This window comes from Solanum lycopersicum, chromosome 1 (assembly GCF_036512215.1).
Source record: "Solanum lycopersicum chromosome 1, SLM_r2.1".
NCBI lineage: Eukaryota > Viridiplantae > Streptophyta > Magnoliopsida > Solanales > Solanaceae > Solanum > Solanum lycopersicum.
In genome coordinates this window covers 75,624,479-75,647,580 of record NC_090800.1, presented here as the reverse complement: position 1 = coordinate 75,647,580, position 23,102 = coordinate 75,624,479, and the positions used below count along the sequence as shown (strand labels likewise).

At 36.0% G+C, this 23,102-nt stretch overlaps 1 protein-coding gene across 2 annotated transcripts; it reads left to right on the top strand.

Annotated features, from left to right (window-relative positions):
- The first annotated feature begins 3,008 nt into the window (after positions 1–3,008).
- On the top strand, positions 3,009–22,911 carry LOC101262250 (uncharacterized). Of its 2 annotated transcripts, none has more exons than XM_010324486.4 (14): positions 3,009–3,339; positions 4,466–4,547; positions 8,989–9,092; positions 9,252–9,378; positions 10,796–10,890; positions 12,559–12,682; positions 12,851–12,931; positions 13,175–13,273; positions 13,719–13,877; positions 13,980–14,031; positions 14,177–14,247; positions 21,370–21,414; positions 21,720–21,896; positions 21,992–22,911. In XM_010324486.4, the coding sequence occupies exons 1-14, from the start codon at positions 3,302–3,304 to the stop codon at positions 22,436–22,438; spliced, it is 1,701 nt and encodes a 566-aa protein (XP_010322788.1). In that variant the 5' UTR covers positions 3,009–3,301; the 3' UTR covers positions 22,439–22,911. The 2 variants fall into 2 exon arrangements, with proteins under 2 accessions (XP_010322788.1, XP_004229458.1); XM_004229410.5 differs by having other exon boundaries at positions 14,171–14,247.
- Positions 22,912–23,102: the final 191 nt, after the last annotated feature.

The following is a 23,102-nucleotide window of genomic DNA, read 5'->3' as shown; positions in this document are numbered from 1 at the left end:
TATAAACAATTTAGATATTCAGGTTCATTCTTTCAAGATAATACAATAATAGATGAATGTGTTACTCCTATACTATGTAATTGAATGATTAAACAAAAAAAATGATTGAGGTCCTATGTGATATATATATAAGGTAAATTTATATGATGGAAATTATATGACAAAAAATAAGCACTAGGTCGGTAAAATTTGATATATTTTCATAAGATGAATATTTCAAAGAAGTGGATGTTAGTAACACATTTTGACTTTAAAATGAGAAATCATTTGAGATGATCTAGGTATAATTTACTTTTAATAAGACTAAGATGTCAAAATCTAAATATAATTAAGTTGTGCATTTAAATTTCAATATTAGACTTTAAATACAGGTATTGAATATTAGGATGTTCTATTAAGACCCAATTACTATATAGTTAAGATTATATTTACATACGAATGTATAAATTTGTCTTTATCTAAAAGTTAATGAATATAAACTTATTAAAATGTGAAATTCATCTCATACTATATCAACAAAATATTATTATGTTATAAATATATATGGTGTTGTTGTGATGAAAGAAAATATGAAATAAAAATAATAAAATCGTGATCAAATTACTATATTACCTATTTACATTTGTTTGATGTGAAATCACTTGTTAAAATTTTAAAATTAAGTTAATAAACAAAGTTACTAATTGTGTCAATTTGTCATGAATTAAGATTTATGTTATTTTATAACTTCAATATTTTAAATGTATGCTATGTTATAAATGACAAAACTCAAATTTCTTAATGACAAGAGGGAGTTAGTTGGATGGTAAGTACCCCTCAATTCCAAACCAAAGATTGCAAGTTCGAGTCACCAATGAAGCAAAAGGGGCAAGAGTTAAGTTGCTAGTTTGAGTCACCAAGGGAGCAAAAAGGGTGGGAGCTCCTAGGAAGGGTAAAAAAAAGAAGGTAAAAACCATTTCAAAAGAATAAATAATTAAAGTTCTAAAAATCATATTTAAGGGGTTACGAAACCACAAATTGATTTTAATAATCACCACAAATTGCGAATTCATTTTGTGGCGGACGTAATCCAGGTTCTATTAAACCATCACAAATATGCTCGTGGCATGGGTAATTGTGGGAGTTTCAAAACTGCCTCAATTGATTTTGTGGGTCAAAAACTCCCACAATTAAATAAAAAAAAACTCCACAAAATGATTCCTTTTTTAATTTATTAGTCTTATTCATATTTGTTACCATATGACATTATTATTATTTTTTTGTATCATTTGTATTGTTTTTTGTAGCAATTATCGTATTTTCTTCATTGACGTTTTTTTGTTTGTTTTTGTTACAGTGAATTATAGTTTCACATTCGCACGCTAGTAGTTTGATGGTCTATTTATGCACTTGTTAGTCTTTCCCTCATAAGTTAGTTTTTGAGGTTGAATTAGATCAATGTACCATATCTATACATGGTATCAGAGCAACATCTGTCACTATTTAAACTCTCGATTTACACTCCTGTTGAGCTTGGACGTGCATGTGATATTAGAGTAAGTTAAAGTCCCACATTAATTAAGGAATGGACTAATGCCTATTGATCCTTTTACATAGGCACGATGTCGGTAAAGGGTTGGCTTGAATGACTTTGTCAAGGGTCAAGGTACGGGTGGAATCAATCATGTATAATGTGGGCTAAGTATGTTAGCATCACTTAATGATTCCAAAAACTATTAGTCACGCAGTGTCATTGCATGAAACGGGCGTTGACAAGTTAACATGCTATGGCATGGCATGGGCGCTAACTGACATCGGTTGTGGGCAAGTTTGATGTGGGGAAAACACACAGTTTGATCAAGTGCGAAAAAATCGAGTTGAGCTAAATTAAAACATAGTAAAATATGAATGAACGTAACAAGAAAACTATGAATAACACGAGTGAATAAAAAGTTAGCATGACCTAGACATCGACAAAGTGTTGACAAATGCGCATGCATGAAAAATGGGCGGATGGATTCGGGTGGACTTTAATGAGGCAATGACTATACAATGTATAGATATTGCATTGACACCAAAAATGTGGAGGAAAATGGCAGCAAAGAGCCGAAATTCAGCCAGCCAAGATCACATGCCAAACACATGTGGCAGTTACCTTTTGTAACGCTTGTGTCTAGATTCATTGTAACTTGTATTTTCTTTTTGAATTCAAAATTTGAAATGCTTTATCAGTTGGGGGTGTCAACTGAAGTTTAATTTAGTGTGTTGATGGTTTGATAAGTGTTAGAGATGTGTCACAACACTATGCATTGTAAAACACAAGGTTGTCACATGGTCTACAAATGCGCAACCTTAGTGTTGAGCAAAATTAGGAAGTGAAAGATGAAGGATTAAGTCTGAAATTTTACCAAGACACTTAGAAAAATGTGAGAGTTTTAAATAATGTCGAAGACAACAATCGACTTGTGATTGTGCCTAAGTCGAAGTTGAGACAGAATTATTGTTCTAACGAGTGAGATCCTTTGTATAGTTTTGATTATTAATATAAAGATTGGGTTTGCCGTACTTCATTCGTGCATTTCATTGTTAAAGATCGAAAAATAATCTAAGGCAAAAACAGAAAACATTATAGAACGTTAAACAGAATAGGCTGTGAATAGGCTGAGTTAATTGTGGGACTTAGACTGCCGCACAATGAGCTAACCTCTTGCACTGAATTTGAAGAGAAGTAGTCTGCCCGTGTGACACTCCCCATAAGCTAACATAAAGTGTGCATGTACTATATTCGTCATGTATTACGTTTGTGATATTCATATATTGTTATTGTTGTATTATAATTTTTAGAGAGAAGTATTAAAAACACTCTTAAATTTAATAAAAATTATTAATTTCGCTCTTCACCTATTGAAAATCTTAAAAGAACTCCCTATACTTGTTTATCTAAACTTAGATATACACCGATAATATTCCACACCAAATTTATGAACTTGGATTTTTTTTTTCTTTTAAGAATAGCGTGAAGGAACACGTGATATTGTTGGATGACACAAGCCGGTCGACGACTTCTTTTTTTTTGTTTTTGTGTGCAAAGAATCAAAATGCGAATGGAGTCCAACGCAACCAACCAAGGGTCATACACCGCTTTTCTCGTTTTCTTCTTCTTTTCTTCATCTGCCCCCTCCCCACCGCAATAGCGGTGCTTCCATTTCTTACCTAATTTTTCACACACAAAAAAAGAAGAATCATATACAGAGGTCAAAGAAACTTGTACAGTTTTCTATTTGGGAGAGAGAGAAAGAAGATCTTGGGTTACCTAAATCTCATGGAACAACTTGTCAACTTCATTATTCGACCCCCAAGGTATGAATTGATAAACCCTTTTCGAGTTGACCAATTTTTTGGTTTATTGCAATTGATATGATGTGTAAATATTTTTGTTTTTGTTTTCCTGTTTGTGAAGTTCGAATCTTTTTCCCAAATTCTGATGCGGGTTAGTTCGAATTTGATGTGGGGGTTTTCTTTTATGGCAATTGCAGATGTGGGGCTCTTCTTTTGTTATGGTTCTATTTATTGTGCTACTGATTTAGGTTTGTTGATCTTAGGAGTTATTATTTTGTACTTCATGTGCTAAATGGGTAGGTGTAAACCAATGAGTTGGGGATTTCCTTTAGAAGTTTGGAAGTTTTGGCAAGGTCATTAGTTTGTCTTTATTTTAGGGTGTGATGTTCTTTGGACATTTGAAAATAAAGTGTTCTCATCCATTAAATGAAAATTCTGCAGTAATTTAGGGAAATTTGCAAAACGTTTGCCTTTCCTCTATATCTTACATTGGATAGTGCTGCATGTTTTGATTGGAACCGGTATAGGAACTAATGACTGTGTGTGTAAGGTATGTTTCTCTAGTTTGGACTTTGGAGGTGTCTCTTAATATTTCTTGAGGGAATAAACTTAAAAGAGCTTCATTTTGTGTTATTTATGAAATGCAAACATGTTGAGTAGGTGACGAGGACTATATATTTAGTAAATTATATCCATCTCATATAGTGGGAATCCTCTTTTCAATTTTACGAAATTTCTCTCTGAAATTTTGTATCTCTTCCACTTGCCAATTTTCTGTATTAATGGATGACTTCTGGCCCTAAGAATCTAAAAGAGGAGATATTTCTTAAGACTTAGGGTTCTGATTCATCCATGTGGTACATGATAAAACTAACTTTGGAAAGGATATTTCCAGAAATAATCTGGAGAAATTTTTGCTTGTTATGCACTGGGAGTCAGAAAGACGCTTGAAGCAGCGAGATATCTGTTTCTACGCAAGATAATTGAGGTTACTACCATCAGTTATCTGTCAGAAGCAAAAAGTTTTTTTGATTTCCTTATAACATAATGTCTTGACAACTTATGTATCCTATATTCTTCTTCCAATCTCTTGAACTATAACTGATGTAAATCTGAAACTAAAGACCCTACTTCCTGTGGATTGCAGGGCTGAGTATGACCCTAAAAATGATCTACTTGATGAAGAATTCATGCTTAAAGGGAAATGGTACCAAAGGAAGGATCTGGAGGTGAGTACATTGGTGATTAATATCCTATTGTTTTCAATAAAATTTAGGTCTCTGAATCACTTCAATGTTTTATCTACTCATAAATAGATTCTGTTTCTTTCCCCTTGTTCACGCATGTTCTTCATTTGACATTGTCTTTGTTAGCAACCAAGTAATGAATTGGAGAACTAATATGAGACAGTTGATGTTGGACAACCAGAAACTGATCTAGGAGTATATTTACAACCTATCAAGTAGGTTGAAAGTGTATCACGTGAAGACACATCTAGTATTCTATGGGAGTGAATGAAAATGAACCAAGTAGAGACACCTAATATTCTATGGGAGCAAAAGAAAAGAATTATAGTCAGCTAATCAATTCTCAGGTCAATGTGTATTCAAATATAAACTGTTTGTTCATAAGATAACAAATGCAAGCAAAAATAATAGCTGACACTTTTACTTTGTTAATTTGACCAGCTGAGAGAAAAATCTGTACGATTGTTTTGTAGTATCAATATCTTAGGAAATGTGTTAAATCCCTTTGGCTCTTTATAATTAGGGTGTAGAAACTTACTTTGTATCTTTCCGCTTCAAAATAATAATAATTTAGGGTGTAGAAACACTGTACATATAAGAGGCATCTTGTTATCTAGCCTCCGCTAGAATGACGTATTGAAAAGCAACAAGAGAATTGTTATAAGTAATTCCCATTGTGGAACACACGTTATGGAGAAAATTCACAGCAGAGAAATGCTGTTTGCATCTGGGAAATGGAGATCAACCAAATCATGAAGCCAAATTTAATTGTCTTATGGAAACATGTAATGAAGGATCGGGAGATTTCTACTGAAACTTCTAGTGTGAAGTGTGTAAGGGGGCAAGACTTAACTTTTGGAAACACAGATTGTCTGATGACTTCCTAATATAGCACTCTCATAATAATCTTCTGCATATCGTGCTACACGGAGAAAGTACAATATGAGACCTTAGATTCTGAAGAATTTGCTAGAATGGGGAGAAAGAGGAGCTTAATGAACTTTGGTTCAATTTTTAACGTCAAAAAAAAAAACGTTAATTCAGTTTTCTTTGTAAAACTAGAGGACCTTAGATTCCGAAGAATTGGCTAGAAGGGGAGAAAGAGGAGCTTAATGAACTTTGGTTCAATTTTTAATGTCAAAATAAAAACTTTAATTAATTTTCTTTGTAAAAATAGAGGACCTTAATAAACTGTTCAAGTCTTATATATAAGCAAAAAATTTCCCCTAAGTAAAGAAATAGTAGGCATAGACTGAACCAATTAGGGGCAAATTCACAGGTGAAATTTTATTTACTTGTGGCTGTTGAGAAGGGATGAAGATACTTCCCTTATTCATCTTTGTGGATCTCCAAAGCTCCCTGAAAAGTTTGCTCTTTTTCATGATTAATTGCTTGAGGAGCAATTCTGAGCAGTGAACTTAAGAGGAAGAAGCATCCTCTGCATAGTTTGGTGCTTAATGCATACAAGGACCCATGAGAAGAAGTAAATAATTTGTTACCCCATTGCTCCATAGCATATCGGTTATGGTGTGCCATATGGAACATGTCTTGAGTGGGATGGTTGAGGCCAATAATGCAAAAACTGTCAGAGAACATTAGCAGGATATAACTGTGAGAGATGATCACTAGGACTATATGGAAATAGAGAGTCATAACTTATAAGTGCATTGAAAGAAATGGACCTTGAGCCCAACTCAACCCCTAAAGCTAGATCATGGGGGGAGGATTGCCCAAGACCATGTAAGGAGGCAAGGACCAATCTCACCAATGAGGGACTCCCAACAATATTGTCTTTCTACCTTTCTGATGCAACCTGATCTTTGTAAATGGTGTAGATTCCAGTTAGCAATCGCAGAGACTTGCACAATCTGTAACTTTTAAAGCATTATCTTAGTGTTGTTTATTTTTTCTATAAAATTTTCCTTTATCATAAAAATGTCTTCGGATGAAGATTCTCCACCTTTTTGGAAATCGGATGTGCAAGATTTTTCTTTTCAATCACTAAAATAACTTATCTTGTAACTTAAGAAGTCACTGCACAAGGTGTTAGATGGATATTAGATTGGAAAAATCGTAGAGCTTTAGAAGGCAAAGTCGATTTTGCAACTTTGTACGACTGCACTGGCATTTTCATTATTTGAGTATAACCCACTACTTGTATAGATGATTAGGTGGAGTTCGTAGAAGTTAGAAAGAACTTTAATGTAGAACTCAGTTTTGTCAAAGGCTCATTTGAGGCACACTTAAACCTTGAAGCTCAGGGAGGTCTCTTCGCGTCGCTTCTATGCTTTAGTTTAGGCTCGGGCCACTATGCACTAAGGTGTGTGCCTAAGTACACGTGAGTTCTATCTTGAATTGAGTACCTTATTAATTGTTGAGGAAAACATTATGAATGAATTTGTTACCTTAATGAAGTTCTGTATCAGAATCCTAACATTGTATTAGTACGGGAAAAGGGTTAAAAATGCCCTTAACATATCTTAAATGGTTCAAATATGCCCTCCTTTCATCCTTTGGTTTAAAAATGCCCTCAACGTTTTTTTGAGGTTTAAAATTGTCCTTTTTTAACAGCCCAATGACATGGTAAATATGACATGGACTTTTTACCCATTCCAAAATATATGACCTACTTAGTGTAGAAACCCATTTTAAAAAACCTGACCTGATAGGCCAATCGTTTTTGGGTCTCTTATTCCCATTAGTTCTAGTTCTCTTCTTTCTTCCTACCTCCTTCAACTCTTTTTCTTTATCCATTTCTCTAGTTTATTTCAGGAAGAAAAGATGGAAGAACAATAATGTTTGGAACAATGAACTTCTTCTCTTCAACAAGATTTATCGAGTTGATGTTTTTGCATATGACTGGACAATCAATTACTGAACTACAAATTTGATTATCACTTGTATTTCTATAAATAACGGACGGAGATTCTGCAAGTTTTCTAGTTCTATTTTAAGCAAGTTTTTGAATTCAATTTGTTTGGCATATATTGACGAAGCTATCTTGAAACTTTAGTCGTTTAGAATTCAAATTCCTCATTAGAAACTCGATACAAAACTGAAAACAGAGTAGTGAATTATAATGCCTTACATTTATTCGATTTAGAATGCAAGGTAGTCCGCAGAAATTTCTATAGTTAGTTGTTCGAGTAGGTTACAAGAATCCTAAAAATCTGTTATGAACTAACATCTTATAATCTAGTAGATAGTTTTGTTAGTATCAACTTTGTGCTTCTTATGATAGTAAATTTTCCAATAGTGATTTATAATAAACAAGAGTAGGGTACTGTCATTAAAGGTGAAAATTGATTACGGACAGATAATTCTTAGGATTAAAATTCATACAGTAACTCTGACGAATAGTGCATTCAAAAAGAAAGCAATTAACAGGAAATTTATGAATTAGTTATTCTTTCGGGGGATTAGTATGCAGCGGACAATGGAAATATCAAGAAGAAGAAATGGGTCGGGTCGTTAAGGTGGACTTTTGAAAATTAGGTGAACCAATAAGATGAAGTCATTTATCTAATCAAATGACTCATCATTTGCTATGTCAGTCGGCTGTTTAAAAAGCGCAATTTTAAACCTCAAAAGAACGTTGAGGGCATTTTTAAACCAAAAGGTGGAAGGAGGGCATGTTTGAACCATTTGAGATACGTTAAGGGCATTTTTAACCCTTTTTGCTTACTACAGGGTTCTATGATTCTTTCTTATATTGAAGTCAAGCGAGCCCTCATTGTACATATGTGCATGGTTTTATGATAAGTAGAGTTTTTTAGAAAATCATCCAACCGTAAGTTAAGTTTAAGAGGGTTTTTTCCTTCAACTGTTTTTTTTTTCTTTTGGCAGTTGAAAGTTTGAAATTTACTATGACCACTTTTAGACAAGATCACACTTCTCTACTTTCTATAGCCATAATGAGAGAATTATTTTTCTCAAAGAACATTAGGTGACTTTTTCCCATCTGCCTAAGTTTTGTTGAGCAGTGTAACCCGTACCTATGCTAAGTACCTAGTGAACTGGTCGAGGTGCACAAAAACTAGTTCGAATACCACCTTCATAAAAAAAAAGTGAGCTTTTTTCCTTAAATGATTTTGTAGTCTCTCTACTTATTTGTTATGTAGAGTCCAACGATTTGTGTGGTTACCTAATACAAAAGCAATATGCTTTTACTACTGTTACTGGACCAAGCTCGTGAAATGGACTGCTGTAAGACTTGAGCTCATAACCTCTATAGGGGCTCTATCATGATGAATTATGTGACTACCATATCGGAGCGTTTAAGATGTTTAAGATGATGCAGAATTTTTCTTTCTTATTACATACTTGTCAGATCATTTCTAATCTTCTTGAACAGTTTACCTAATGCTTGACTTTCGAGTTTTTATCTGGTAATTTTAGATTTAAGGGCCTTGCTTTTTTGCAGGTTAAAAATAGTAGGGATGATTTTCTTAAATGTAGCCATTATATGCCTCTTATTCGTCCAGAAGGAAAGCTGCTACCTTGTGTGATATACTGTCATGGGAACAGGTTAGTGAAGGTTAAGCGGCACTCTTCCCACTGTGATGCTAGAAAATTACTGTACATTTCCTCTTACGCAGCAAGTATATGGAGAAGTTTTATTATTTTATTATGACTCCATATAGATTTCACTTTTTCACGAAGTTGTTTTGGATGATTCTTTGGCAGCGGGTGTAGAGCAGATGCCAGTGAAGCTGCTATTATATTATTGCCATCAAACATCACTGTTTTCACCCTTGACTTTTCTGGATCTGGACTTTCTGGAGGAGAGCACGTTACGTTGGGGTGGAATGAAGTGAGTAGATGATTATTCTATTTGGGTTCAAGTGAAAAATAATGCCTTAGGTTTTGGTACCATTGTTGGCGTTGTTTATGTATTTCTTTTCCTTCTTTTTATTACAAGTCAGGGTTCTCCACACTTTTGTTTCTCCAATGTTAACAAATACGATGGAGGCAACATAAATGGATAATTGAAGTGAATATTATTTTTTTCAAAAAGATATTAGGCTTGATTAGTTGGTTAAAATATGTTCTGCTTTATTTTCTGTTTCTCAAAAAAAAAAGTTTTACTTTGTCTTCTACTTTTATCTTCTTTCTTTTTTGTTCGTTGCGTGTTAGTGGATTGAAGTTTGTTGTCCCTTTCTTTCAGTGATTATTCATCGTTTGTCCAAATTATAATGAATGTTTCTAATAATTTGTTCCAAGTATATATTGGATGAGTTTCTGGTAAATCTTCTTCCATGCCCTAGCTTGTGGATGTTGGAGCTGGATATCTCTGAAGCAAAAAGAATATAGAATTTGATTGTTTAGCTGAACCTATGTTGTTATGGTGGATGTTATTTCAAATAATGCTCACGGAATGGATGGTGGTGATAAAGCGAGGACTATGGCATTGAATTCTCATCTTGTATAAACTTCACCTTCTTTTTCCAAGAAAATAAAAAAATGATCCCTTATGTTTGGGTGTAGGTTCAGTCTAGTTCCTTGAATATATTCTTAGAACTTTTGGTCCTTTAAGTTTTTCAAAAGTGAGCATTTTGGTCTCCATCAAATACTTAACAAATTGTCTTTTAAATTTGACGTGAACTGTGAAATGAGAAAACCCACATGTGAGGTAAAATTTCTACTATTTTTGATCTATTTTCTAGAGTCCGGTGCTGTTTTCTGAGGTGCAATGCCTTGTGCCAGTTTTTGTGTGGTGATCCTGGTGGTTAAATCTTTTTTTTTCCCCCACTTCCCTTTACATATAACAAACAATGTTTGTTAAAAATATCAAACGGAAACCAAAAGTGCTCTCTTTTGGCAAATTGAAAGGACTTAATCTGCCCAGGAGTATACTTAAGTGACTATTTTGAACCTATCCCTAACAGAAAGGACCATATTTGTCGTAACTATTATTATTTTTTCAAATACTTCCTTCTTTCCCCCCTCTACTCCCTGTTATAAGCAAAAGAAGATGGAGAATATTTTCCCTACATGCTCTTACTTCTTTTCTCCTCACACCCCAAGCTGGGTGTGTGGGTTGACTCTGGAGGAGATTTCTTTTTTTGGGGTGGGGGGAGGTGGGGTATGTTAATTCTGAGCCATGATTTGTGTCAGAATCTTTTACTTCTATTGGGATGCTTTGTTTAGTTACTTCTTGTTGCAAACAACTGCCTGCTGCTGTTCCCTCTACTAGTAAGGTTTTTCGACACTTTTTGCCTCTTTCTCAGAAGGACGATCTCAGAGCTGTGGTTGAATATCTGCGGACAGATGGCAATGTTTCTTTGATTGGCTTGTGGGGCCGTTCAATGGGTGCTGTTACTAGGTAATCTAATTTCCTTGCTTTTACGTTGATCATGCTGCCTCATGTTCACTGCTTTGCTTTTAGATTCTTTGCAGCAGGGATGGCTATAGAGTACAACAGGTGGATCATCAGTGTGTTATTGGTGCCAGTGGCAGGAGTTGATGTGCCACTTTTCTTTTGTTTTTTTGAATGGACTACAGAAAAATGTTGCTACATTTTGTTGGATTACGACAGAACATTGTGTTGTGGACATAATAACTTTTGTTTTGATGGTCAAGTGGCCATATAACGTCTTAAAGAGGGACTGGTATCTTGTAGCAGACCCTAGGTGAAGGGGTAAACTCGCCAGATTGTGTTGAAGAGAGTATTTAAATTTTTTAATGAGCTGTAGCAGTGAGCATGGAGTTAGCATCTTGATCTGGCAAGCACAATATCTTATTATGAAGTTAAGGATTAGTGGAGAAGTATCTAGATCCTTACTCATTGAATAACCTGCTGGTCATCCGAATTGTTGAACAACCAGGGAAATATAAGGCTTGGAGTTGCTTTCCTGAATTTTAATTTCTTGAACTAATATGAGACACTGGTGGAGTTTTTTTACGTTGTAGTAGTACTGGATGTTGCGACCAGATGGCCCAGAAGGAAAGTGTCACATTTATAAATATCGAACAATTGAAGGCATACCAAATCCACAATAGGGGAGAACATTGTTTAGTTGTAGTTCTTTTACATCCATAACAGGCCATTCTGGTATATGATTATTTTGACCAGAAGTTTGTGCTCCTAGTAAGATGTATTTAAATTCAAAATGTCTTGTTCTATGATGTGGTCGGTCTTAGCAGTGTTATCAAAGTCGAAAAGCGCAAAAGAGCTCTAAGGTCTGTGGGGGCTTTAAGTGCAAAGTGCAAATAAAGCGCGGGCTTTAATGAAAAAAGGCTCAAAGGGAGAAAAAACATACAAATGTATATGTTTAGTCGAAGAGTAATAATTACAAACATGAATGACAAATAGAAAAAATTATGATAAAGTGAAACATCAATTGTTTGGTGTCACTTCTTCATAAGAGGCTTATTGGCAAGGGAAAGTTTGTCTTAGAGGAAGACGACATTGAAGCGCGTATAAAGCGAGGCGAAGTGCTCAACACGTTTTGAGCCTCGCTTCAGGGCTTAAGCGCGCCTTTGACAACACTAGATCTTAGGCATTCACAACCTTAGTCATAGGTGCATTATGAGACAAGTTAAACATGTCAAATCTCCCAAAACATATTTAATTAATGTGTTTTAGGATCACATAATTTGTATTACTAAAATATTTAGTATGTCGCAAAACATACTTAAATTCAATATTTTAGGATCAGAAATTTGTATTACACTACTATTCGTCACACCATTTATGTTGCCTTTAGCTCAAGAAAGGTTTGGTTGGCCAAACGTAGTAGTTATCAACCATAACAGGTGAATCGTCAAAAATGGTCTTGATATCCAAAGTTCTCATTAGATGAGAATTTTATTTTTGATTAGGTATATCAAGAGAAAATGGGATGCTTTGTGCGCAAGATTGTCTACTTCAGAGTGCATGTGCATGCAACCTCTCTACCTCTTTGTTTTCTGTATTATCTATCTATACCTATAACATTGTGCTTCAGTGGCAGCAGTATTGAAGTGACTGACTTAAATATCGATTTTGCAGCCTCATGTACGGTGCTGAGGATCCATCCATTGCTGGAATGGTTTTAGACAGTCCCTTCTCTGATTTGGTTGATTTGATGACCGAACTTGTAGACACTTACAAAATACGGCTACCCAAGTTCACCGTAATGTTTTATAGTTGAAATCTCTGTTGCAGATTGAAATTTACTTTGTGTTCTTTTCTTGGGTTATTCTCAAATTTTCTCTTTGCAACTAAAGGAGTGTGGCCTCCTTTTCTTCTTTCTCCTAATTCATCACTCTTTCCAAACATTCTCCTTTTCTGTTATTTTTAGGTGAAATTTGCAATCCAATATATGCGCAGAGCTGTTTTAAAAAAGGCAAAGTTTGACATAGCTGAGTTGAACACAATTAAGGTATTTCCTTTGGGAAGTTTTTTTACGTATTGAGTTTTCATGATATAAGCTATTTCTTTTTATGTTTGAAAACGTTCAGCAATTGATAATGAACAGTGTTCAAGTGAAGATATTTTAGGAAATTTTCCTGACCAATTCCTGGTTTTCCTGGGGGTGCATTTTCAGAAATGACAGTTCATTTTATTTTTAGCACAATTTTGTTTACCAGCTTTGATCTTTTCTTAACGCTAACTTTTTATGTAGGTTGCAAAGTCATGCTTTGTTCCTGTTTTACTGGGTCATGGTGTTGATGATGATTTTATACAGCCCCATCATTCAGATCGTGTATTTGATGCTTACATGGTAATTGTCTAATTTATACCTCCCCCTCCCCGGAGAAAGGAGTAAAAGGAAAGAAACGGATAATTTTTTTCCTCTGTTCTTTTCTCTACATACCTTATGTGTTTGAATGCATTTCTAATGTTCCTTTTCTTCTTGAAGTAGATGCATAGGTTTGGACAGTTAGTTCCTTTGTATGCACCTATGTATATTCTATCTGATACACTTGCATTCTTATCTGTAAGTTGAATACACTAAAGCAATATGACAATATGTTCTCTTGAACATTTTTACTGTATGAAATTGATTTGCAATGTGTTGAACATAAGATTTCATGCAGTTCTCTTTTGTTTTTACATTACTTATCATTGTAATTGGTATTTATTGCTGTAGTCCACATATGGCGTATGCCAGTATATCCCATCTTTTTTTATTTTTTTATTTTTTATTGTACTTTTAATTTTGTCAGGGAGACAAGAATATTATAAAATTTGAGGGTGATCACAACTCTCCGCGCCCACAGTTTTATTTTGATTCTATAAGTATCTTCTTCAACAATGTTTTGCAACCACCAATGGATGAAGCTGGTGCTGCATTCTTTGACATGCCACAAGATTATTTTGGCAAGGTATAGTTCTACCAATAATCATGTCATTGTTGGTTCAAGTGTGAGGAACTGCTGAGTTAGTCTCATAAAACTCAATGGATTTGTATTCTAAATCATTTCCAGGGCAGTTGGAGTACAGTCCATGAACTGGACTATATGGATGATGTCCATGATGGTATTACTCTTCCGTTCTCTTTAATTTGCCGCAGGTGTTTCATTTGCTTCAGTTTCATCTTAGAAAAGGAAAAACAGGGTTTTATTCTGAAGTTTCACGCCATACTATCGGGTGTGATACATGTTTAATTTGTTATCAGTTGCAGCTGCACCAACTAGTAGCACCGAAGATGTAATAAAGCAGGTTCGCTCCAAAAGACCCATGAGTCGGATAGAGGTAACAGAAAAACCTTCCAGTTATTGCTTTGATTATTGGTAAAATAGATTGCATGAGCTCCATTAGATTATGGGAAAATCCGGGTTTTTAAGAGGACAAATTCAAGCAATGGAAAAGAAATTTATATGCGGCCACGTTTGCTTGAATTCCTTGTTCAAGTTGAAAAGGAGTATGGGTGAAAATGTGTAGTTACTGAATGCTGGAGACAACTAAATACATGAAAAGGATCACTTAGTCCCTTTACTATGCTAAAAGGATCAAATTTTGCCCTATGTTGTACTATCTGTACGAAAATACCATTACCGCTACCTAAATGATTCAAATATACCCTTCCTCCATTAGTATTGTACAAGGGGGACACCTAATCCAATGTGGCACTTGCATTTTGATGATGTGGACGGCACGTGGTATACCACCTCAATGCTCCAACCCATTTTACCCTCCTTCCTACTTGTTCTTCGACCACTAGCATGAATATGTCTCATTTGTGTGAACTTTATCTATATGTGTATTGTTAAAGAATGACGAAAGTCCCACATCGGGGGTTAATGAGATGAGTGGACTCCTTATAAGGCTTGGACAATCCTCCTCTCTTTGAGCTAATTTTTGAGGTGTGATTTAGACATAAGATCTAATTTCACACGGTATCAGAGTAGCGTCTCACCCGATGTTGGGGCCCACCAAAATCAAAATTGCCCACGTACCAGATGTTAAGCACTGGGCGTGAGGTGGGGTGTTAAAGAATGACAAAAGTCCCACATTGGTGGTTAATGAGATTGAACTCCTTATAAGGCTTGGACAATCCTCCTCCCCCTGAGCTAGCTTTGGGGTGTGAGTTAGGCCTAAGACCTCACAAGTATGAGGCCAAGGATGAAAGTCCAACTAGCCTTGCTGATGAGAGAGGTTAGCTCAATGCCTAGATGTAGATAATCGTACCCAGTACGTATTTTTTCTAAATTAATCCAGTTGGAAATTTGACAATAACAATAATATGGATTTGAACAAATTAGCTGATTAAGGAAAGAAAAGATTAATCCCAAAACATGGGAGCGATGAGCAAATCCAAAAAACCGTAGGGAAGTACACAAATTAGCTATGCAGCTAAACCAAAGTGCAGAATCATTGAGCTGTGGTGAGCTTTAGTAATCTCTATGAGTAATGAAAAATCAAATGTATCATCTGTTACAGTGAAAAGTTGAGGGTTAAGAATTTAAGATTGATTTTTCTGTTTTCAATCAAGTAATGGACAATGAATGATATTGCAGAAACAACAACAACAATCTGCACAACTGGGTAAGGTGAGGGTAGTGTGTATGTAGATCTCAGCCCTATCTTATGGAGGTAGAGAGGTTGGATAGACCCTCAGGTCAAAATATAGAAAGGTTGTTTCGGATGGACTCTTAGCTCGAAGACAACAATTCAAAGCAGTTTGGGAAGCATGACAAATAATGAGTAAGCATGGAGAACAACAAGGAAGTGAAGAAGCTATGGCAAAAATAAGGAAAACAAGACAACATTTTGCTAAAGGGATAGTTGTAACAACAAAAGTATATGATAACCTTAGTACAAGGAACAATAGATAACAATAGAAATCAAAGAACAAAATACTAAGAGAATTATACTACTACTATTGGTATTGAAAACTACGAGAAAAGTTTGTTACTAGTAGGGTTTATGTATAAATCCTAAAGGTACCAGCCAAAGGCAGTAATTTGAGCGGAAGAAAAAATGAAGAGAGAAATCAATAGAGGAAAATAGCCAAATGGAGTGATCTTTGTTACTTTTGAAGATGTAACAAGTCGTGGTGATGAACATAGGACTCATATGGGAGGCAGTTAAGTGACCAAAGTGCGACTAACATGTGGAAGCCTCCTTATGATAGCCACACGATTGGATGATATTAATGTCACCATAGTTGATTAAGGAGGAAATATGTTTTTCATTCGATGTGTGAGATAAAAGGTAAAATTTCCTTTATGATTATTGTTAGTTCAAGTGGTGCTATTGTGGTGAGTTCATACTTGGTGAAGAAGTTGGAACTTACAATGCATCAAACACACTTTCTTAAAAGCAGTGTTATAAAAAGCGAGGAAAAGCATGCTTAAAGTGCAAGGGTGAGGCGAAGTTCATCCCCTGCGCTTTTTTTTTCCTGAAGCTGGGACATTGAAAAAGCACTCGCTTCTGCTATAGAAGTGAGAAGCGCAAGAAAAGCGAAAGCATGAAAAAGTTCTAATTAGGGTTTCTTAAAAATTTTGCAAGTTTTTTTTTAAATTTCTGAAATCCTTACGCGACTTCACAGCGACTTCAAATTTATTTTTTGGACTGCTGCAAGGTCGCGACTGCTGCTATAAGTTCTTTTCTTCTCTTCTTCTTTGTGATTGCTCTGCGACTTTTTTTTCCCCAATTTTTGGTTGCTGCGACTGCTGTAAGTTCTCTTCTTTCTCTAGGAGGCTGCTGCGACTGATTTTTTTGTGATTTAATTATGTTTTTGCTTTATATGTTATGACTTATGAGGATTATTGACCACCTATTTACTTTTAATCTAAGAATATATTACCTCCATTCAATTATTTAATATTTTTTATTTTTATACTAAATATCGCTTTACGAAAAAAAGCGCGTGCTTCGCTTCTCGCTTCTGTGAAGCGAGCCCCGTCGCTTTTTTCCGCTTCTTGCTTCCCTAAACACTGCTTAAAAGCAAAAATGGTTAAATGATTTTGATGAGCTTCTGCTTACTAAGCAATGCATTTCTTTCACCATTGTGAGATATTATGATAATGTTCTTTTGTGATGTTATTCCAATGCAAAATTGTCATATCATGCTTGGGAGTCCATGACAATTTAATTGGAATGCATCTCATGATAGGAGAAAGAATAGAGTTTCTCTTGAGCTAAATAGGAGAAAACATTAGCTCACACTTTCAACTCCATCACAAGTTTATGAAGATCATAAATGTATAGAGGCAACAATGAATTTTTTTTTGAGAAGAATGAATGGAGTAAGGGAGTGTATGTTGACATCCTAAGAGCGAAAAAATGAGAGTATCTGTTGTATGAAGAGAATGTGATGTCAAGTGTAAAAAGAAGAGGTGGATCCTAAGATAGGAAAAAAGGGAGGGATGATCGTGAGATTGAGAAAGAAAAAAAAGTGAGGTTATTTTTTATTCTAGTTCTGACATTCTTACTTCTTCTAGTTATTAACTCTCTTACTCATGGAAAAGTTTTGTATTGAAGAACCATCATTAGATGAGCTTAATCTTAAAGTGGTCGAAACTACATGCTAAGTGCATGTTAGTGGGAAAGATAAAGATGAAAAAATTATTATGGTGTTGTCCAAGGTAAAACCCATGACAAGAAGTCCAACTAGGCAGTTGTAGATCTAGGGATGACGAGGTGATGTTGCTACTTTGCTCCCTTAGACAGTACAATGAGCTGCCATGGAGTCCAATAAATGTGCGAGAACTCTCTCTTCAACATTTTCCCTCGAATTATTTATAACAACTTGAATAACATTTTTTGCCCCAGTCTTCTCTTTAGTGTCTTGAAACAAGGAGAACATTTTGATAGAATCAGTAGACGAATTGCTTGCATCAATAGATTCGAGAAATACACTTCCTTTTGGAGAATTCACCATCACATTGATGATCATTTTTTCAGTTCTTGCCGTCCACTTATTCATCACAATGGAACTTCCAAACTTGATCGATTCAACATGATTATCCTACACATTTTTTTCTCTTCCACTTGAGTTTGATAGATAAGGACCTCTAAAGTTCATGAGAAGTAGGGGCTTCATTCCAAATTTGTCTATGATCTCATTGAAGGCTCTTTAAAGTGTTGGTATGATCGACAAATTGAAGGAGAGACCTGCATTATTTACCCACCATGAAAAAGATGCAATTGCACGATCACTCAAAATATCCATGTCAACAATCATGTAAACTTTTTTTAAAAAATTACTTTTCCCTACATTTTCTCCTTGGAAATTTGAATAATGTTGTTCATGCTCTTAAAATTGAAACAAAGCCTCCCTTAAATGTTTGTGAGGGACACCCTTTCCATCAAATATGTCAAACTTTGGTGGCTTCTACCCCATATCAAGGTTTGGATGGTGCATAAGTCATCACAATCAAGGCTCTTTGTTCCCTTAGTGACTTTAACGCCTTTCTTAGACCATGAAGTTGGCGTTTGTCGATGCATCTTCTTTTAATCGAGCATCATTCTCCATTTCTACATATTGATTGACCTCATGTAGGACATTGACCACAACCGGCATTGTGAAGGTGGGAGCTCCAATGGCATATACACATGGAACAAGTGACTTGTAGGGGGCGACTATGACTGCCCCAAATATATGATGCATTGCCGCAGGTCTTGAGTAGAAAGGTTAGAAAAGTCTTGATTAATGATGGAGAAGCCGGTGTGGCTTGACCATGAGTAGGAGCATGCTGAGTTTGTTTAGGCAGTTTTGGTAAGTTAGTAGAAGGTTAGTTAAGTTAGTTTTGAGAAAAAATGGGCATCTTGAAAGTTGGGGAAGTGGTAGCCAAAAGTTTGGCCAAGACTCGCACTTGACGTAGTTCCTCCCTTAGGATCTCAAGCTCTTGTGCCATGTGAGCCATTTTCTTGCCATTTTGGATATCTGAACTCTAGGGGTTCTCTATAGGTATCATTATGTTTGCAACAACGTTGAATTCTTCTTTGTTAGTCATCTTCTTGTTGGATCGAAGGTTGTTTCGTGAGTCAGTCAGTTTGCAAGTCGATACAAACCAACGTTCTTTTGGGGAATAATAATGAACAAAAAGAAAGAAAGTGAACCATGTTAGTTTGGGAGATGTTGAAAGATGTAACAAATTTGTAACACGTATATACGCCAAGTTGGCGACATTCAAAATGTGTCCTAATATGGAGTCTCTTTTTGCTAGAGGTAGGCCTACACTGCAATCCGTTTGATGATAAATGATCCGTTTAAACACATTTTGAATTTGGAACAAAACATAACTTTCAGTCATCAAAAGAAGTTTGGATCTTACAAATGAAGTTGGCGAGTAAAAGCCTAAGAAATGGAAGTACATGGGTGGCCACAAGGCACCCAAAAAGGGATTGATCATACATCTCTTTGAGGAAATATGATAAAGTATAAATGGGGAAAGATAATCTAAGGCCATGTTGAAGCATCATGTCGTCGTCATAATCACTCATATATCATAGTTAGGCCTCGAGTGGTACTTTGGAGACTCATTGAGGTTATACTCGGGTGCCGTGTCTATCACTACTCCATCTCTCGGGTCGTAGATGTTGGAACTCGTTTTTGAACCTTCCCTATGGTCTTTTACATATCTTGTTTTGGTTCCTCCTTGGGATCCTCTTCTAGATCTTCTTTTGGGTCCTCGTCAGAATCCCTTTCTTGGTCTTCTTTTGGTTCCTCTTCAGTATTCCCTTTTGGGTCTTCTTCTTAATCTTCTTCTAGGTCCTGTTCAAGATCCTCTTCTTCCTCAACCACTTGTATTAAATAGGAACTCTCTGATTGTACATGGGCATGGTGAGTCCATGAAAGGAAGTACTTCTCTAACCTTATGGACCTATTGGTTGTTTGCGAACTCTATGATCTCCTATGCGCTCTTGGTTAAGCCAGTGGTCGCCATGCGTAATACATTGGCGTGCACCATCTTTCTTCTCCTATGTTCAATGCAATCATGTAATCCCATTTTGATTGCAAGTTCCTTACCTGTGCTGCTGGGATTTAGGTATAACCATCTCCATGTAAATGCCATGGTCAACCATAGCAGTATATCTTGGACAACTCCAAATTGTTGCGAAACTCAAAGAGGTGCATATGGTTGAATGTCTCCTAACCCGATTAACTTGATAAACTACAAGTGCCGCGTCTTGACAAACGCCAATCCCGCCTTCCAAGGATATTTCCACCGGATGGAATCTTCAGTTAGGCTGGTAAAAAATGAAATCCGCTTTTCCTCTCCCGTGGGCACATTCCAATGTCTGAGGCGATTCTCGTGGCTCCAGATCCTGGTATGGGCATCTATGCAGTAGTACATCTGCGGATGACACGAGAAAAATGTTCTATTGCCCAGATCTGTAAGAATAAGATGTAGCCTCTAAACAAGTTATGCCCTCTTGTGATTTTGATAATGACTGCCCAGATCCGTAAGAATAGGATGTAGCCGCCAAAGAAGTTATGTCCTCTTGGCATTGTGATGACGACTGAAATACCTCGGCAAGAATCATATGCACCAAGGAACGTCTTTGCTGCTCTGCGAAGAGGTTCATAACTATCGGTAAAATGTCGATGAAATGAAATCTCATTGGGAAGACCATGGCTCCTAATAAGGCATCATGAAGACCCTTGGCCTTATGTATACCAATTGTCTTCTTCTCGATGTTCGTCGAACCTTTTGAATATTACTTGGCTATTCTGAAGTCAAGGTTGAGAACATGCTGTTGAAGGTTATATGATGTTTTCTTTTATTTTGTAAGAAGAGATTTAGCGGAGAGATCCATGATGCTTGAGGGTTCTCGTGATGGAAAAGGAGTGCTCCGAGGCAAGAATACTTGTGGGATACTTTCTGGTGACAGAAAGGGAAGGAAGGGGTAGGTATCTACAGGGAGAATTCTAAGGGATAGTGGATGGGGAAAGCAGTGGTGGAGCCATAATTTTCACAAAGGGGAGTCAAAATATAAAGAAGTATACACACGAAAAAGCCGAGAGAATTCAACATATAGTAGACAATTTTTTTACCTATCTACAATGTAATTTCCCAGGGGTGTTGATTGACATCCCTTTGAGTAAGGTAGCTCTGCCATGGGGGATAAGGGGGGTGAGATAATAAAGGAGAGCTGTTGAGGATAAAAGAGATTATATATTTACTCTCAACTGTGAGCTGTGCTAACCCAGTTAATGCATCTGGTTGGATTCAAGTGGTTAGGCTTCTACGTGTGTCTACGTGGTCTTATGAAATCATTCTTCTAGAAAGTCTTTGTTCCATATTAGCAGTCTGTTAAGTTAATGTAATCTTTGGTGAGCACAACTTTGCCAAAAGATCAGTTCTTTGGTAATATTCTATCCTATATTTGATGTCTCATTCTTGTTTATTTAATTCTGTTCAGGTCCCTTCTGACATATCTGCTCAGGATAACCAAACTGCAGACCAGGTAATCCCACAAGTTACAAATTTATCTTACTATGGAAATTAGACAGTGAAAACTTTTTTAGGGTGTTATATCCTCAAATGCTCTTCCATTTAATCATTCACTATGAAATATCACACTCTAACCAGAATAGTTTGCCTGCTTTTAAGAATTTATGGAAATTTCATGTTTCTTGGCAAGTTGGCCTCCAATAGAACATAATTGATAAAAGACGCCTTTGTTACTTTTCTGTGTTTGAAATGTTAGTATGGTTGGCAAAAGTAAATTGTGTTGCTGTATAACTAATTCATACTTCTTTTCTTCTTTAGGAAGAAGGTACTGGAACCTACTCTGCCCCATCATCTTCAAAAATGATCAGCTTTGAACTTTCCAATGGTGATCCATTTGGTCCCAATGTTCCTGCATCAATAGATGATGATGACTATGTTGAATACCCACTTGATAATATGGCAGATTTTCCTAGTAATGTAGATGAAGAAGAAAGGGTAAGTATGTTGAATTTTACAGAAATGCGTCACTTTAGTATTGGCTTCAGTATTATTCCTCAGCTTTGACATTTTGACTGGTGAAAAAAAATCAGATGTTAATGAAAGCAGTACTCGAATCTTTAAAGGACCTGGAGGTTAAACCTCCTCCGGCTGAACAAGCGTCCTCAGATGATGTCATAGAACTTCCTCAACCCCTGCAGGGCGCTAGAGAGGAGTTGTCTACTGCAAAGCAATGTACACCCTCAAAAGAAATTAGTGCTAGTGCCATAGTTTTTAATGAGCAAAATTCAGACGCCAAAGTCCAAGTTCCAGATACTAAAAAAGTATCAGTAACTCCAGCTAATAGTACTTCATCAGCGAAAGAAGTGGAATGCAATGGAACTTCTCATCGTGAGAAGTCCGTCAGCAATCAAAGTTCGTCCAGTGTTGACACGGTTGATGGTACTAAAGCTACTGTGACTGTTGTAAAGAATCCAACAAGTAATGTCATGGATGGTTTGTGGCGTCGTTGGGATCTCAACTTCTTCAAGAACAAATAATGATTTGAAAGATTGATTTTTTACAGAGATACATTTGGAAAGGATTACGGGTAGCAGAAAAAGTTATAGTGGTTATACAAATTTGCTGTTTGCTGGATGTACATTTTTGGGGGGAGTAAATATTTGTTCTTTCTGTCAGGAGTGATGAGAAAGTTGGGGCAGGTGGTTCTGGGAATTGAAGGGGGGTTGGGTTCGTTTGTCACTAGTTTGCATAGGTTTTCCTTCTTTGAGTACAAGGAATCAACTATGTATTTACACCCCTGTTAAGTAATTAGGCCAATTGTTTGTTGTAAATTATGGACTGAGCAGAATGTGTTATGTATATGTACAGATGATGTGCACAATTTTTCTCGACAAAATTGGAAATCGGCAGCGCTGTCAAGTTTTTCTGCTTCATTCCTTTTTAAAGTGTTTTTGTATGCCAAATGAAACAACTTTGAATCATTCAATATGAAAACATTGTTTTTACTCTTTTTGAGGTGTCTGAGATCCTGTTAATGATGATTTTATTTGTGAAGTCTTTTTTCGATTTGCAGGTAAGCAATGCTCATAATTTATAAACAACTATGTTACAAGTCCTGAGACACTGGTACACAAGTGTTGTTGCAACTTTGGAACAATTTGTTCAGAAGTCTCAACAGAACACTCTAATATCTGCTTTAAA